The 17,790-nt window shown below is 34.6% G+C and overlaps 1 protein-coding gene across 1 annotated transcript; it reads right to left on the bottom strand.

Annotated features, from left to right (window-relative positions):
• Positions 1 to 10,137: 10,137 nt before the first annotated feature.
• Positions 10,138 to 11,401, bottom strand: LOC128041777 (uncharacterized mitochondrial protein AtMg00810-like). Its single transcript, XM_052632101.1, has 2 exons — positions 11,145 to 11,401; positions 10,138 to 11,032 (listed from the first exon to the last, which is right to left on the bottom strand). The coding sequence occupies exons 1-2, from the start codon at positions 11,399 to 11,401 to the stop codon at positions 10,138 to 10,140; spliced, it is 1,152 nt and encodes a 383-aa protein (XP_052488061.1).
• Between the last annotated feature and the right edge of the window lie 6,389 nt (positions 11,402 to 17,790).

Consider the following 17,790-nt stretch of genomic DNA (forward strand, 5'->3'; position numbering starts at 1 on the left):
TATAATTCAGCAAGTTTATCAAGTGAATAATCAGTATGGACTGGAACAAAGTGAGCTAATTTTGTCAATCTATCAATAATAACCCAGATTGAATCTTTCTTGCTCGGTGTCAACGATAAACCAGATACAAAATCCATTGTGACTCGGTCCCATTTCCATTTAGGTATCATGATCAGCTGAAGCAATCCAAAAGGTAACTGATGCTCGGCTTTTACTTGTTGACATATTAAACATTGTGAAACAAAGTCAGAAATATCTCGCTTCATACCGCGCCACCAATAGTGCTATTTTAGATCATTATACATTTTCGTGCTACCCGGATGAATAGATAATCGACTATTATGAGCTTCAATCAAGATCATATGAATTAAGTCTGAATTATTCAGAACACATAGTCGGTTTCTGAATCTCAAACAATCCTCAGCATCAACTAGAAACTCTGAATCAACATTCAAATCACACTGAGCCCGTTTTGCAATTAAATCATTATCATCTTTCTGAGCTTCACAAATATATTGAACAAATAGCGGTTTTACTTTCAACTCAGCTACCATTGCACCATCATCAGACATAGCTATATGCGCGTTCATTGCACGTAAAGCAAATAGTGATTTTTGACTTAAGGCATTCACAACAACATTAGCCTTTCCCGAATGATAATCAATCACAAGCTTATAATCTTTTAGCAACTCTAACCACCGTCGCTGTCTCAAATTTAGGTCCTTCTGAGTCATCAAATATTTCAAGATTTTGTGATCAGAGTAAGCATGACATTTTTCACCGAATAAATAGTGGCGCCACATTTTCAAACCAAACACAATAGCGGCCAATTTGAGATCATGCGTCGGATAGTTCTTTTCATGTGGCTTCAACTGTCTCGAGGCATAAGCTACAACTTTGCCTTCCTGCATCAAAATACAGCCCAAACCGTTCAAAGATGCATCACTAAAAATAACAAATTCTTTACCTGTCTCTAGCTGAACTAGTACTGGAGCTTCGGTCAAAAGGAATTTCAACTGATCAAAGCTTTTCTGACACTTTTTTGACCACTCGAACTTAACATCTTTCTGTAGCAACTTCGCCATCAGGGTCGCAATCATAGAAAAACCTTTCACGAACTGTCTATAATAACCAGCGAGTCCCAAAAGACTTCAAACTTCAGAGACATTTCTCAGAGGTTTCCAATCAAGTATAGCTAAAATTTTACTTACATCAACCCGAATACCCGATGCTAATACAAAATGGCCCAAAAAACTGACTTCGCATAACTAGAACTTACATTTACTAAACTTTGCATACAATTGTTTATCTCGCAAAGTTTGTAACACAAGTCTTAGATGTTCAGCATGTTTGATTTCATCACGAGAGTAGATCAAAACGTCATCTATGAATACTACCACAAACTGATCTAGATACTGTCTAAAGATTCGATTCATCAAATCCATGAAAACAGCAGGTGCATTAGTAAGCCTGAAAGGCATAACCAGGAATTCGTAATGTCTGTACCTCGTTCAGAAAGCTGTCTTTGGCACATCAGAGTCTTTAACTCACAACTGATAGTAACCCAATCTCAAATCTATCTTCGAAAACATTGAAGCCCTTTTTAGCTGATCGAACAAATCGTCAATACGTTGCAATGAATATTTATTATTTATAGTCACCTTATTGAGCTGCCGGTAATCAATACACATTCTCATCGTTCCATCTTTCTTTCTCACAAATAGAACTGGTGCACCTCAAGGAGAGAAACTCGGTCGTGCGAAACCTTTATCTGTCAACTCTTGCAACTATGCTTTCATCTCTTTTAATTTAGTCGGTGCCATACGGTACGGAGTCGTCCCTGGTACTAAATCAATACCAAACTCTACCTCTCGAATAGGTGGCAAACCCGACAATTCTTTGGGAAACACATATGAATACTCACACACAATCGGCAAGGATTCAATCTTTTTTTCAGTCACTTTACTATCAAGAATATATGCAAGGTAAGCTTTACAACCTTTTCTCACATACTTTTGAGCCAACATCGAGGATATTACTGCTGGTAAACCATTTAGATCTTTAGATTCAATCTAAATAATCTCGTCGTTCTGGCACCTTAAATCGATAGTCTTTCTTTTACAGTTAACCACAGCATCGTGTAAAGTCAACCAGTCCATACCCAAAATAGTATCGAACTCGTCAAATGGCAACAACATCAAAACAGCCGTAAAACATAAATCTCGAATCATCAACGGACAATTCTTACACACTTTATCAACCAAAACACACCGGCCCAGGGGATTTGATACTCTAATCACAAACTCAGTAGACCCAACAAGCAAAGTCTTACTGGATACTAAAGTCTCACACACATATGAATGAGTCAAACCAATATCAATCAGTGCAATAACATTAGTATCATAGAGAGTGAAAGCACAAGTAATAACGTTTGGGGATAAAGCCTCCTCACGAGCGCGTATAGCATATGCTCTGGCAGGTGCGTTAGCCTCAGATCTAACAGTTGTATCTTTGGTCCCCCTCTGATAGCCACTCATATTACCCGTGTTTCTGGGTGGTCTACCTCTAGCTGCAGTGTTACCCAATCTCGTATTTTGTACCAGATTTTGATCCACTAACTCTGGGCACTCACGAATGAAATGATCCCTCGATCTACATTTAAAATAGGCTCGATCATGTAATCTCCAACTACCAGAATGTCGTTTACCACAATGTTCACACTCGAATTGATTTGACCTGACATTACCCACACTCGCTACTGAAGTAGCTCTCGAGCTCACAGGTGGTCTATCCGGATCCCGTCGTGAATACCCCACAATAGTCTTTGAACGACTAGTATCATCTCGAAACTTCTTTGAGGTCGACTGAAATGGCTTACAAAATGACCTTTTACGGAAATCTCTAGCTTCAAAGTCAGCTTTTCTCTTCTCTTTCCCGAGTTATTCTGCTTTGTAAGCTCGTTTAACAAGTACTACGAACTCTTTTATCTCAAGTATGCCAACTAACAGTTTAATATCTTCATTCAGCCCATCTTCAAATCTTTTACACATAATAGCTTCAGTCGAAACACACTCTCGGGCATACCTACTGAGTCTCACAAATTTCCGCTCATATTCTGTCACTGTCATCCGACCCTGTTTCAATTCAAGAAATTCCTTGCGTTTCTGATCAATGAATCTCTGGCTGATGTATTTCTTACGGAACTCAGACTGAAACAATTCCCAGGTCACTCGCTCTTTCGGACCCACTGATACTAGTGTATTCCACCAGTGATATGCAGTGTCCCGTAGCAAAGATATGGCACATTTTAAGCACTCGTCAGGGATGCAAGATAACTCATCAAACACTCGAATAGTATTATTTAGCCAGAATTTAGCTCGCTGAGCATCATCATCATCAGTGGCTCTGAACTCTTTGGCCCCGTGTTTTCGGATTTTATCAACAGGAGGCTTTAGTAATCTCAACGGATCACTCACTTGAGGTATAACAGGAATCAAAGATGGATTAATCGGGGGTGGAGGGCAATCATATAACTACAAAAAATACATAAAACAAAAAAAAAACAATAATGTCCTAAAAACACATAGGTGGTATGGGTAATATAAATAAAAAAAGACTTATTTTTATTGAATCAATATCTATAATAATATATAGAGTTTTACATATAATATAAACTACGATATTCAAACTCAAAATTTTATCTACATATGAGAACTTTTATAAAAAAAATTCACTCATTAAAGACAAATGTAAATTTTTGTACCCCACAAATGGAACTAAGCACAATAACAATGCAAAATTAAGCGTAAAGGTCGTCATATTAAAAAATTAATATATAAATTTATGAATGTGTCATAAATTAAAAAATATATATAGCTAATAGGAAAAGATCAATTTCATGCAAAAATAAGTTAAAAGGGATAATAACAACCAAATAGAGATCGGTTTCATGCAATCAAAATGATTTCTTATTTAATTTATAATTAATTTAAATGTTTCATTGATACTCGATGAAGTGTAATCCGTATTTGCTCCGAAAGCATTTTGATATCTCGCATAATTTAAAAAAATTACATAAAATAAATATAATTAATTACTATATTACAATAACTATAAAATATAAAATTACAAAATAAAACTATAAATAACTTACTTTTTTTTTTCTCTTTTCTTCCTTCCTTTTACAAAATATTTGAAGGGGCGACCAAACCCCACCTTCTTAAATAGAATGTTCTTCTTCTTAAATAATGTTCTTCTTCTCTTTTTTTCTTTTTTTTAACTAACAATTAGGCTAATGACTAGTCACATCGCTAATGTCACTTAGAGGTGTGCAAAATTTGGGTAAAATCGAAAAAATTCGGTTAATCTATAAAAATTCGGTTAATCGGTCGGTTAACCGAATTTTTTCAGTCGAGGCTCGATTAATTATTTTTAAAATTTTCAGTTAACGGTTAATTCGGTTCGAAACCGGTTGGTTAACCAAATTTTTTCAGTTTAACCGAAAAAATTAATAAATAAAATTATAATATATAAATAGGCCCACTATTCACCTAAATCCAATCCAAACCCAAATATCCAACCTAACCCAATTACCCAATCATAAAAATTACAAATAATTTAATAAATAAAAATAAAAAATATAATTTTCGGTTAATTCGGGTAATTCGGTTAATTCGGTTAATTTTTAACCAAAAATAAAAAATATATAATTTCGGTTAACCGACCGAATTAACCGAAAAATTTTGGTTCGATTTATATTTTTGAAAAAATTTTGATTCGGTTAATGTTATTTTAGGTCAGTTAACCGACTGAACACCCCTAATTTCACTGACACGATGTGACCAGTTAAAATATATTTTTTTATTTTCTAATATATAAAAATTTTCTAATATATATTTTTAATCCTTTTTAACCAATAAATTATTTTTTATTTTTTTCCAATCAATTCAATTTCCACTTTTTAAATAAAATATTTTAAAAAATTTAAATAGAATTTTAGAAAAACTTTTGAATATCTTTAAAATAATTTTAAAATCATAATTTTAAAAATATATATTTAAAATTAAAATTATATTTAAAATTTTTAAATATGCATTTAAAATATTATAAAACAAATAATAAATATATCTTTAAAAATAATATATTTTAAATATTTTATAATATTAAAAATAATATTTAAAATTAAAAATAATATATAGTTTTAAAAATAATATTATAAAACATTTCAAATATACATTTCAAATTTTATAAAACCAATAATAAATAAAACAAATAAAATAAATAAATAAAGGACAAATAAAAACTTAAAAAGTAAATAAATAAAAAGTTTAAAAGAAAAATGAAAAGGACAAAGAATCAGAGAAAAGAAGTAACGAATGAAAAAAATATTTAGGTTGTTTCAATAGGACAAGGAACCGGCTAGTATCTTAGAATTTGGTAGCATAAATTTATTTGGTTCACCAGAAAAGATAAAATTGCTTAAATATTTTACTTTTAAAAATCATAATATTTCTCTAATATTTATACAAGTTGTGTTATTTTACATGGCTTCACTAAAAAAATGATTTATTAATGTAGATTCTTGACGTGCAAAACACTTTGGCTCCTCTAACTTGTATTGTAAATTTTTATTATTTTCACATTTTGTGAAAAAAAGGTTATTTAAGTAATTAATTAAATTTTTGAGTTATTTTTATAAAAAAAGAGCATAGTAATTAATTAAGCTAGGTATTCCTTTTTCACACAAAGAAGAAAAATGATAGAAAATAGAGGGTTGTGGTCGTAGATAAATGATTATAACGTGATATGATCTGCTTCGCATTAGTCCATCACCTTATCTTTATGTTTTTGTCTTGGTCATGAATCACTTTGGCCTTTGTCTGCAAGTACTGTCTGTCCTACTATCCTGCATCTGATTTTCTCTGTCTTTTGGGTCTATTTGAATCATGCTGAAGTAAGAAAACTGTTTTTAAAGTATAAAAGTTGATAATTATATTAGTTTATTTCTTTATAATTTTTTAAATTTTTAGAGATAATAAATTAACATTTTATATTTTTGAGGATAAACTAGAATTTTATAATGGCTTAAATAATAGGTTTTCATTTTAGGAGGTCTAAAGAGTATTTTTCTTTTTAAAGGAGCCACAACCCTTGCTTACTTTGGTCACCTTCTATGGTGACCAGATTCGTTCCAGTGAGATTAAAAACAACAGTGGTGGTGAGATTAATTACTATAATAATGAGATTATTAAAATGAGATAGATTATAGATTTATAGTAAAAAGGAAAAATGACCATTATAGACATTAAACTAAAATTAAACTAAAGAAGTTTACACCATTCCGTATATTTTTGTACGATTAATATTTTAAAGATAAAACACCATATTTCATATTTCATTTATATAAATCATGCATGTGAAATTTCACGTAAATTAAAAAATTTAACTATTTGTTTTATGCAAAATACTTTTAATCTTTGAATGAATGTTAATACATACAATATTTTAGATGGATAGATAAAAATATCGAATCAATTGAGAATTTACAATAATATCAACAAATTCAATGATTGGATTGTTAAGTTAAGAATCATGCAAAAATATATGGGCGTGTAAAATTACTTTAATTTCGCGATAGTATAAGCAAATTCTTTTTTAATATATAAAATTAATTATATAATTTAAATTTATGTATTTAACATTATTTATAAATATATTTCATTATTTATAAATATATTATTTGAAAGTAATGAAATAAAATAAATATTATAAATAAAATTATTAAAAATAGTATCTATTATTGAATTAAATTAACCATTCTTTAAAAAGAGTGAAAATTATTTTTTAAAATGCATAGGGTTTTATTTTTAAAAAAATTAAGATTTAGGTATAAAAGATAAACATAAAGTGCATAGGGCTTTATTTTTATTTTTAAATAATATTGTTTTCGGCTCACATGCAGTTTATTGAGTTAGGTTAAGTATACCTAACTCAAAATTTATAAAATGATAAAAGGCATGTGATTTAGTAACACAAATATTTTATTCTCAATTTTAATTCGGTTTTTATTTAAAATAGTAAAGGATGTAGATACCTTTATAAATTTGCACCTTTTATTTTATACTTTAGTCCTTTCTTAATTAGTAATAGTAAAATTGTACTTTAACCCTCCAAAGATGATAAAATTTAATTTGACCCTTTAAAATTACAAATATATAGGCTATTAAAATTACAAATTACAATTTAATCCCAACCTCCAAAACAGTTAGGCTCCGCCAGTTAATTGATTATATTAAATTCGATAAAAATTTTAAGTAGAATTGAAAAATATGTGTTTTATTTAATAATAATACTTTTGAATGGGTTGAATTGGCAAGAGTTAAGGTGTGGATAAAATAATAAATTTAGTAGATTATGAGCAGAACTCGGTTATATCAGACTCAGTGCCATGAACTTCACTAGCAAGCTTGCTATCACAGCTGCAGCATAAGCTATTAACTGCTTAATCACCATTTTTCTTACAACACTCAAAGATGAAGAAGAAGATTCTATATTCAATTTCTTAATGTTAACCTTGCATTTGCATTTCCTCGATAGGGTTTTTATACCAAATTTCAAGGAGAATAAAACAAAATAATAACTTTTTAGTTAATTTGATGGCATAATTGGATAAGGTTTTTTTTTGGGGGGGGGGGCGATTTTGCAACGATATATACAGGTAGGTAGGCACATTTTGTTTTGTTGAATAACTAGTTATATGGTATAAAATATTTGGCTCGTGGTCGATTTTTAATTTATTTAAAACTCAACATGCATGATTTATAAGAATGGAATATGAAATATGATGATAGGATTATTAAAATATTAATTATATAAAGAATTACAGAAGTACATAAAAACCACTTTAATTTTGTAAGTATTTTGGCAAGGCAACAATGGAAAGGGCTCTTGCGATGAAAGAAGTGATTAAGGGCTACGAAAGCATGTCTGGACAGATGGTGAATTTTAACGAATCCCTGATTTATTTTAGCATAAATACAAGTGAGGAAGACAATGTGCAAATTGGGAGTTAGAATGTCTAATAATCCAGAGAAGTATCTTGGGTTACTAACGATGGTCAGAAGAACAAAGAAGAACGCATTCGTCAATTTAAAGGAAAGGTTCATTAATATAATAAAAGCATGGAGTGTACGCAATCTATCAATAGGGGGGAAGGAGGTATTTATCAAATCCACTTTACAAGTCATTCCAATTTATGCAATGCAGTGTTTTTTTATGCCAATTTCTTTATGTTGAGAATTAAGAGATTATGATGTGCAAATTCTAGATACGCAATTCGAAAACAAATAAAGGAATTCATTGGTGCAATTGGCGTTCTATATATATGTACCCCAAAGGCACAAGGGGGAATTGGTTTTAGAGATCTTTCAATTTTTAATAAAACCCTTTTAGCGAAGTAGGGTTGGAAACTAATTACCAATTCTACCAGTTTACTTGCACGAGTAATGAAAGGTAAGTATTATCCAAGGAGTGAGTTTATGAATGCAGGTTTAGGATATCACCCTTCTTTTACCTAGCGAAGCATTTGGGGTGCTCGTAGCATTTTGGAAGATGGTACTGGCTGGAGAATTGGGAATGGCATGACAATGAATATATAGAAGATGCTTGGATTCCAGGACCTGGAGACGGAAAGGTAAAAATTCAGAATATTGACATTAGATGCTCGAAGGTTGCAGACCTCATTAATAGTGAAACTAATACCTGGAAAATGGATCCAGTAGAAAGATTGTTCATGAAGAAGCAAGCCGAGTTGATTTTAACCATCCCACTGGTGAACAACTCTTATCAAATGCTTTAATCTTAAAGGGTGATAATACGGGAGAATACTCGGTCAAAAGCAAGTACAAGTGGTGCATTTCTGGTGGCCAAGACGGGACAGAGGATGATAATAATTTACAAGACATTGCTACCAAAAAAACTATTACACAAAGCTCTGGAACCTCAAAATTCCAAACAAAATCATAATACACCTATGGAAGGTTTCTAAATAATTTTCTGCCTTTGCTAAGTAATCTAAAGTATCGAAGACTAAGGGAGGAGGCCCTCTGCTCGATCTGTAAGAAGGAAGACGAAATGGTGGACCATCTCTTTCGAGACTATGCTTTTATGAAACAAGTGCTTCAGGAGATAGGAATGGTACCCTTGCACACAAACACAAATCAAGGATGGAAAATTTGGTTTGTGTATGTTTTCGGAAACTGTAACATTTTGCAAAACATAAACACAACCATTGCATATTAGGCCATTTGGCATAATAGAAACAAGTTATATCATGAAGGTAAAAGAGAAAGAGTATGTGAAGTTGTCAGTTTCATTAAGGCATACATTGTCGAGTTAAAACAGTTAAGAGGAAATCTCAGTGATCCGAAATAATATTGAAGAAATACAGTGGGAACCTCCAAAGGGAGATCAACTGAAAGTTAATTTTGATGCCTCTTTCCAACAGCAGTGTTGGTGCAAGAGGCAGCAGCAAGCTTGTTTCTACTTTGCTTGGACAGCAAGTGTCGAGCCTTGCTGAAGAAACTATCGAAGAAGAAAGGAAGAAAAAAAAAGAAATTTGCAATGGAAAACTGAAAAGAAAGAGATAAATTTGAATGAAAATGAGCTGAATTTTCATTAACCACTTCACAAGGCATAATGCCAATACATATATGAGATAACAACAGCAAAACAAACAAGTTACCACCTAATAACATACCTAACACCACTAAATTGCCTAGTAACTTGGTAAACTTGTTTGAACATATAAGCAACTACCTAAACTTGTCATTCAGCACCTAATTACATCAAAATGCAGCTACCAACTAAGTTCAAAACAAACTAAAATACAAAATGTTCATTTGAGTAACCAAATGAAACAATGCAGTTTCGGTTTGATGTTGAAGCACGTTCCCTGCATGGCCACCTTGCATGGCCACCTTGGCTGCTACATGGGGGCTGACTTCAACACTCTTCCTCAGCTTCTATGCAGTAGACTCCTAGTTGCTTTCTTAGGTTTAGAAATCTCGATGTACCAAGTGATTTTGTGAAGATATCGGCAATCTGATTTTCTGAGCTGCAATGAATCAGCTCGATCTCTCAAGCTTGTTCCATTTCTCTTATCACATGCAGTTTAATGTTGAAATGTTTTGTCCTGCCATGGAAGACAGAATTTTTAGCAATAGCAACTGCTGACTTGTTGTCATAATGTATCACAGTTGCTTCATTCTGCTGTAGGTTCAAATTGCTCAAAATTTTTCTCAGCCACATAGCTTGATTAAGAGCATTGGCAGCTGCTACATACTCAGCTTCAGCTGTCGACTGAGCCACCATTGTTTGTTTTCTTGAACTCCAACAAATCATAGCTGAGCCAAGTGTAAAAGAATAACCAGAGGTGCTCTTCATGTCATCTTTTGAACCAGCCCAATCGCTGTCAGTGTAGCCAATCAGTTTCAATTCTTTAGCCCTACTGAAATGTATTCCATGGCTCAAGGTGCCTTTGATATATCTCAGCACCCGTTTTCCAGCTTTGTAATGCTGCTGGTTGCAGCAATGTATGAATCTTGATAGCATGCTCATAGCAAACAGAATATCAGGTCTTATTGCTGTCAGATACAGTAAACAACCAACAAGGCTTCTGTAATCAGTTTCACAGACAGATTCATGGTCTTCTTGGCTCGATAGCTTCATGCCAACAGCCATAGGTGTGCTGGTTGGTTTACAATTCTCCATTGAGAATTTGGCTAGAACTTTCATGGCAAATGATTTTTGTCTCAAGAAGATTCCTCCTTCTGCTTGATTTACTTCCATTCCTAGGAAATATGTCATCAATCCCAGGTCTGACATCTCAAACATTTCCTTCATTTTTGTTTTGAAATCAGCTAACATGAACTTGTCTCCTCCAGTCACTAGAAGATCATCAACATAGAGTGAGACAATGAGCTGTGTTTCAGCTCGATTTCTTTTAACATATAGTGTTGGCTCACTAGCACTCCTTTAAAATCCCAAACTGACCAGGTATGAGTCAATCCGAGCATACCAGGCTCGAGGGGCCTGTTTTAGGCCATACAAGGCCTTTCTTAGCCTATACACCAAATGTTCCTTACCAGGCATTATGAATCCTAGAGGTTGCTCGATGTATATCTCCTCTTCCAAGAATCCATTGAGGAATGCAGACTTGACATCCATTTGATGGATTGTCCATCTGTTCTGAGCGACTACAAAGAACCAAACAATCGATTGTATCGAGTCCGCTCATTGGAGCAAATGTTTCCATGTAGTCCAGACCATATCTCTGACTAAAGCCCTTCACAACTAGCCTGGCTTTCAGCTTGTTTAAACCTCCATCTACATTATGCTTCATTCGATAGACCCATTTTACACCAATGGTCTTTCTGTTAGTTGGCTTTTCAACCAACTCTCATGTTTGGTTCTTCTCAATCATGTTGATTTCATCAACCATAGCCTGTTTCCAACCCTCATTTGCCTCAGCCTCTTCAAAACAGGTAGGTTCAGCTATAGCAACCTGTGCCCTTTCATAAATCTCACCTAGGGGCCTTGTGCCTCTCACAGGCACATCATCAACATCCATCTCAGGACCAAGCTGCTCGAGTTCAGCTTGATCAGGCACCAGGTCTTTTGAAGCAGCTTCTGGTTCACTCTTTTCCCAATTCCAGCAAGCTTTTTCATAAAAAATGACATCTGTGCTCACCTGGACTGTGCTTGTCAAGGGATCCAGAACCCTGTAGCCCTTCTTGACTGAGCTATAACCCACTAGGACACCTGGTTGAGCCCTTTCAGATAGCTTATCCCTCTTTGCTGCTGGTATTTGTGCATAGCACAGGTAACCAAACACCTTCAGATGTGCCAAGGAAGGCTTGAATCCAAACCAAGCCTCGAAAGGTGTCTTGGATGCAAGAGCTTTGGTAGGAAGCCTATTCTGAAGGTAGACATCAGTGTTTACTGCCTCAGCCCACATGGTCTTGGGCAATTTCTTCTCAAACAGGAGACATCTGGCCATATCCATCAGACTTCTGTTCTTTCTTTCAGCTACCCCATTCTGCTGAGGTGTGTAGACATTTGTAAGCTAGTGTTTGATGCTAGCATCATTGCAAATAGCTTGAAACTGAGCTGAAGTGTACTCAGTGCCATTGTCTGACCTTATCGATTTCAGCTTGCAACCTGTTTCTGTCTCAACAGCCATTTTAAACTTCACAAACACTTGAGCTACCTCAGACTTGTGTTTCAGAAAGAAAATCTAGCAAAACCTTGTAAAATCATCAATGAAGAGAATGAAATACCTATTTTTGCTGAGTGATTCAGTTATCATAGGTCCACATACATCAGAGTGCACCAGCTGCAGTCTTTAAGTGGCTCTCCATGCTGAGTTTGTAGGAAATGGCAGCCTTGCCTGTTTTCCCATTTGGCACACTTCACACACATCATCATGCTCTACTGAGCTGGTGAAGTTCTCTACCAAGCCTTCTTTGGCCATTCGAGCCATTGATCTGAAGTTGGCATGCCCGAGCCTTTGATGCCAAATGTTAGAATCATCAACAGAGGCTGTGTATGCTAACTTTGAGTCATTTGGCCAATGAACCTCAAAGCATTTATCAGTCATTATGACTGTCATAAGGCTTGATCCACTTGGATCAGTAATGTGGCACTGTTTGTCATTGAACACAACAGAGTAGCCTTTCTCTAGCAATTGAGCTATGCTGAGAAGGTTTCTATCAATCTCAGGCACCAATAGCACATTTGGAATGATCTTGTTGCCTGTAAAAGTACATATCAGCACCTCTCCTCTTCCTTCAGCCCTTATGAATTGACCATTTCCAACCTTGACCTTGGTTTTGCAACTTCTATCCAAGGTTTTAAACAAGGAGGCATCTGGTGACATGTGGTTAGTGCAGCCACTGTCCAATAACCAGTCTTTTGAACATTTCTTCTCAGCAGCTAAGCAAGAAACAGCAAAGACCTGCTCTTCTTGGTCACTACTGTCCTCAGCTACTCGAGCTTCAACCTTTGGTTGTTGAAATTGACTCTGCCTCGGCTTGGTTTTGTTTTTGCAAACCCTTTCAACATGGCCTTTCTTCTTGCAGTGTTGACATCTCGCATCCGCCCGAACCAAGATCTCGTCTTCTGGATGACCTGGCCTCTTGCAATGTTTGCAGGGCTGGTCATTGCTCCTTGCAGCATCAGGCTTAGGCCTGCTTTTCTAAGGCTTTTTGCCTCTTTGAGCATTGATGCTCGAGGCTTCTCTGGCCTTGGCATGAAATGCACCTTCCTGGTGATCTTCAGCTCTGCTAGCTCTTCTTTGTTCCTGAGCATAAAAAGTGTTAATAAGCTCGGTCAAAGAGATGCTAGCTAGGTCTCTTGAGTCCTTTAGGGAGGATATCTTGGCCTCATATCTCTCAGGCAAACTGGAGAGGACTTTCTCCACTATTCTTGCCTCATCAAAGTGCTCACCAAAGAGCCTTATACTGTTAACCACTACCATGATTCTATCTGCATACTGCTTCACTGTTTCTTCTTCCTTCATCTTCAGATTCTCAAAATCCCTTCTCAAATTCAACAGTTGTTGTTGCCTTGTCCTCTCAGTGCCTTGAAACTCCTCCTTAAGCTTGTCCCAGGCCTTTTTTGGAGTCTCACAGGCCATAATTCTGGTAAAGATGACATCTGACACACAGATCTGAATGCAGGACATGGCTTTGTGCCTTTTGGTCCTCTCATCAAGATGTTGCTCGATCCGAGCTCATGTGGGATTGGCCTCGGCAGTCTGGCTCAAGATCTGTGTTGACAACTTCCCACAGATCAAAGGCCTGCAGGTAAGTCTTCATCTTTACCAGCCATATGTGAAAGCCTTCTCCATTGAAGACTAGTGGGGCTGCTGGTGAAAATCCTAAAGAAGCCATCAGGTTCCTTAGTTTGAAGCAACAGGTCCACTAAGACAAGGGCTCTAGATACCAATTGTTGGTGCAAGAGGCAGCAGCAAGCTTGTTTCTGCTTTACTTGGACAGCAAGTGTCGAGCATTCTGAAGAAACTATCGAAGAAGAAAGGAAGAAAAAAAAAGAAATTTGCATTGGAAAACAGAAAAGAAAGAGATAAATTTGAATGAAAATGAGCTGAATTTTCATTAACCACTTCACAAGGCGTAATGCCAATACATATATGAGATAACAACAGCAAAACAAACAAGTTACCACCTAATAACATACCTAACACCACTAAATTGCCTAGTAACTTGGTAAACTTGTTTGAACACATAAGCAACTACCTAAACTTGTCATTCAGCACCTAATTACATCAAAATGCAGCTACCAACTAAGTTTAAAACAAACTAAAATACAAAATGTTCATTTGAGTAACCAAATGAAACAATGCAGTTTCGGTTTGATGTTGAAGCACGTTCCCTGCATGGCCACCTTGCATGGCCACCTTGGCTGCTGCATGGGGGCTGACTTCAACAAGCAGACTCACAAATCTGTTTTAGGATTGGTTATGGGCTCATGCATTTACCCGATTAAAAATGTCTAAGACCCAACAATAGAATAAGCACATTCATGTTTAGAAGCAGTTATCTTTGCAGAAGAAATGGGCTTTGGAGATGTTTGTATAGAAGGCAATGCACTCACAGTCCTAAAAAGAATCAAAAAATCAGAGATTGATAGATCAGTTATAGGCAACATTATTATTGAGATTACGGATAAAGTAACCAGGTTTCAAATTTTTACCTCTCGATACGTCCTGCGAGCGGCAAATAGAGCAATACACGGAATGGCAGCTTGGGGAACACGGCGTGAAAGGCCGATCTACTAGGTAGAAGACGTTCCACTGGACGTTGAGGCCATAGTCACAAAGGAGCAACGATAGTAAGAGAAGATTTTTTTTCATTCTGAGTCTGGAGTGTTTGTTTTCAGTTTTGAAAACTCCAAGGAGCTCAGAAATCTGCGGAGTTGGGATGAAATAAGAGACATTTGTGAAACGGGTGAGGGTTTCAACTCCCACAGAGGAATTCCTCCAGTGTGTCGGGAGTGGATGATTTTGCAGGGAAGATTTAGAGGTGCTCATGGGCCGGGCCGAGCCGGGCCCATAAAAAATTTTGGCCCAGGCCCAGCCCGACCCGAAATACGGGCCTAAAATTTTGCCCGGGCCGGATCGGCCCGGCCCATTTTTTTAATAAATACCAAAAATTTATTTTAAAAATAATAAAAAAGTATTTTAAAATTAAAAAAATTAAAAAATAAATATATTTATTATATCGGGCCAGGCCGGGCCGGACCCGAGCCAAAAAAGTGGTGCCCGAGGCCCGACCCGTTTTCTAAACGGGCCTCATTTTTTTGCCCAAGCCCATATTTCGAGCCTATATTTTTACCCAAACCCTCCCATATTTCGGGCGGGCCGGCCCGGCCCATGAGCACCTCTAGGAAGATTGAAGGACTTGGGTTTTTTGTTTGCTTTTTGTTTAAAAGTTTTTTGTTTTTTAGGTTTTTCATTTTAGTGCTTTAAGTTTTCTCAGCCTTTTTAGGGATACCCGAGGCACCACCCATTAGCAGCAATAGGCTTCTGCCAGCTAGCTGGTGGGCTGAAACATTGCAGGGTTTAGGATTGTGTTCCATCCTTTATTCTTCTATTTTAATGATTTTACTTCAAGTTTTTTTTAAGTAAATCCCTTCCCATATATATATTATGCATATATTAAAGTTAGTTTCTAAAGGGAAAGAGTTAATATTCCATTTGGTATGTAGGGTTTTTTTTTAAAATTTAATATATGAGTTTTACTTCAATTTGGTATCCATACCAAACAAATGTGCTTAATGAATACTTGGCACGTATGTTCTAGTAAAAAAATATAATTACCCACAAAACGATCTGATAAAATTGTCACCCTGAATTACCTGACAACGATGACTCAAGTATGTAATTACCACCCAGATTGCCGAGCAACGATGGTTTCCAAATAATAACTTGACCCTATGGTACGCCAACTAACTCGGTCCGACAAATAATAAGGTAACCAAATTTCAATTTCAATATACAACCTGATTCATGTTTATTCATTTTGATTTTCATCATCAGTTTACCAATTCAATACATGTAATGACCCATTTTCAGTAAATCGGAATAGTGGTTTCGTAACCACAAATCCGAGTTAGAAAGAAAATTTATTTTAATATTGTGATATGGTCTATATTATGATAGGAAGGTTGCATGAAAATTTTGATAATAAAACTTTATTGATTATATGGTAAAATTTATTTAAATAGATTAAATAAAATATACATTTAGGGACTTTGTTCCTAAGAATCGATTTGTAAATATTTATTATAAATATTTACTAAGTTAGTTGTGTGTCTAATTATGTTTTGACTAGGAGAATTTGATGTAATTAGAAGTAATTAGGAAAAGGGATTAGATTGAAATAAGTATAAAAGTTTAATTATAAATTAAAGAAAGTTAAAAGGACCAAATAGGCAATTATGCCTTTTTCTATAATTGAGTGACATAACAAATGAAATATCTAAGATATTTTTTAATTTAAGTTATATATATTATATTATGTTATTTAATTAATAAGTAAGTTATTATATTATATTATTATATAGATAAAACAAAAGAAAAGAAATGAAAAGAAAGAAATGAATACAATTCAAACGGAACAGGGAGAAATAGGGAGAAAGAAAGAAAGAAAAGTAAAGAAGAAAATTAGGATTTTAAGGTTCAATTTCAAATTGGTAAGTCAAATTAAGTCCTTTTCTTGAAATCTTTGAGTTTTTATGATTCTAGATCAAAATACTAGCAAGTATATGTTGAAATTTTGAAAGTTTGTAGAATTTTTTATGTAGTTTATATTGAATTAGTGGATGAATTAGAGGTTGAGTTGATGGAAATTCAAACTAGGATTGGGAAAAGATTAAATTGAGAAATCGGTTATAAGTTTAATGTAAAATTATAAGAAATTGAAATTAAGGTTTATTAGTGAAAATTTGAGAGTTAAGTCAAGTTGTAAGTAGAATTTAAGTAAAAATAATGTATAGATTGTGATAGAAATAGAAATAATTTTAGTTATGAATTAAATTGAAATATTAGCTAAGGTAAGAAATTATGAAATTATTATATCATATATGTTTATTCTTATTAAATCATATAGGAAAGTTATTTGATTGTTTTTCTAATATATAAATGTTATGTGTTTTATATGAAATTGAAGAAAAGGAAAAGAGAAGGCTAAGGAGTGAAGGAAGATATCATCTCAACCTTTTGTAGTAAGTACTACAAGGTTATTTTTATTTTAAATTATTTTATTTAAATGCCTATATTATAGATGGAAAGTATGTAGTGGTATATTGATTGAACATTAAGTAAATATTGACAAAAGTGTATATATGTGAAAATGGTGTGATAATTGTGAATTGTGAAATGTGCACTAAATTGTAATGATGGAGAAATGAGAAATCTTTTTCGAAATAATTCTATAAAGTATTTAATTGAATGAGATTCAGTTTTAATGCCCAAGTAGATGGAATTTAGAACTATCAGGATATTAGTGGCATGCCATTAAGGAACTTTAGCGCGCTCTCTGATTATTAGCACGTTGGTGCTCTCTGATTATTAGCACGTTGGTGCTCTCTGATTTTAGCACGTCAGTGCTCTTTGTTTAGCACACCTGTGCTCTCTGTATAGCACTTTAGTGCTCTCTGTTCATTAGTGCATACCAATGCACCTCTGTATTTGTTCCGTATATCCGGTGT

Source organism: Gossypium raimondii, chromosome 6 (assembly GCF_025698545.1).
Source record: "Gossypium raimondii isolate GPD5lz chromosome 6, ASM2569854v1, whole genome shotgun sequence".
Taxonomy (NCBI): Eukaryota; Viridiplantae; Streptophyta; class Magnoliopsida; order Malvales; family Malvaceae; genus Gossypium; species Gossypium raimondii.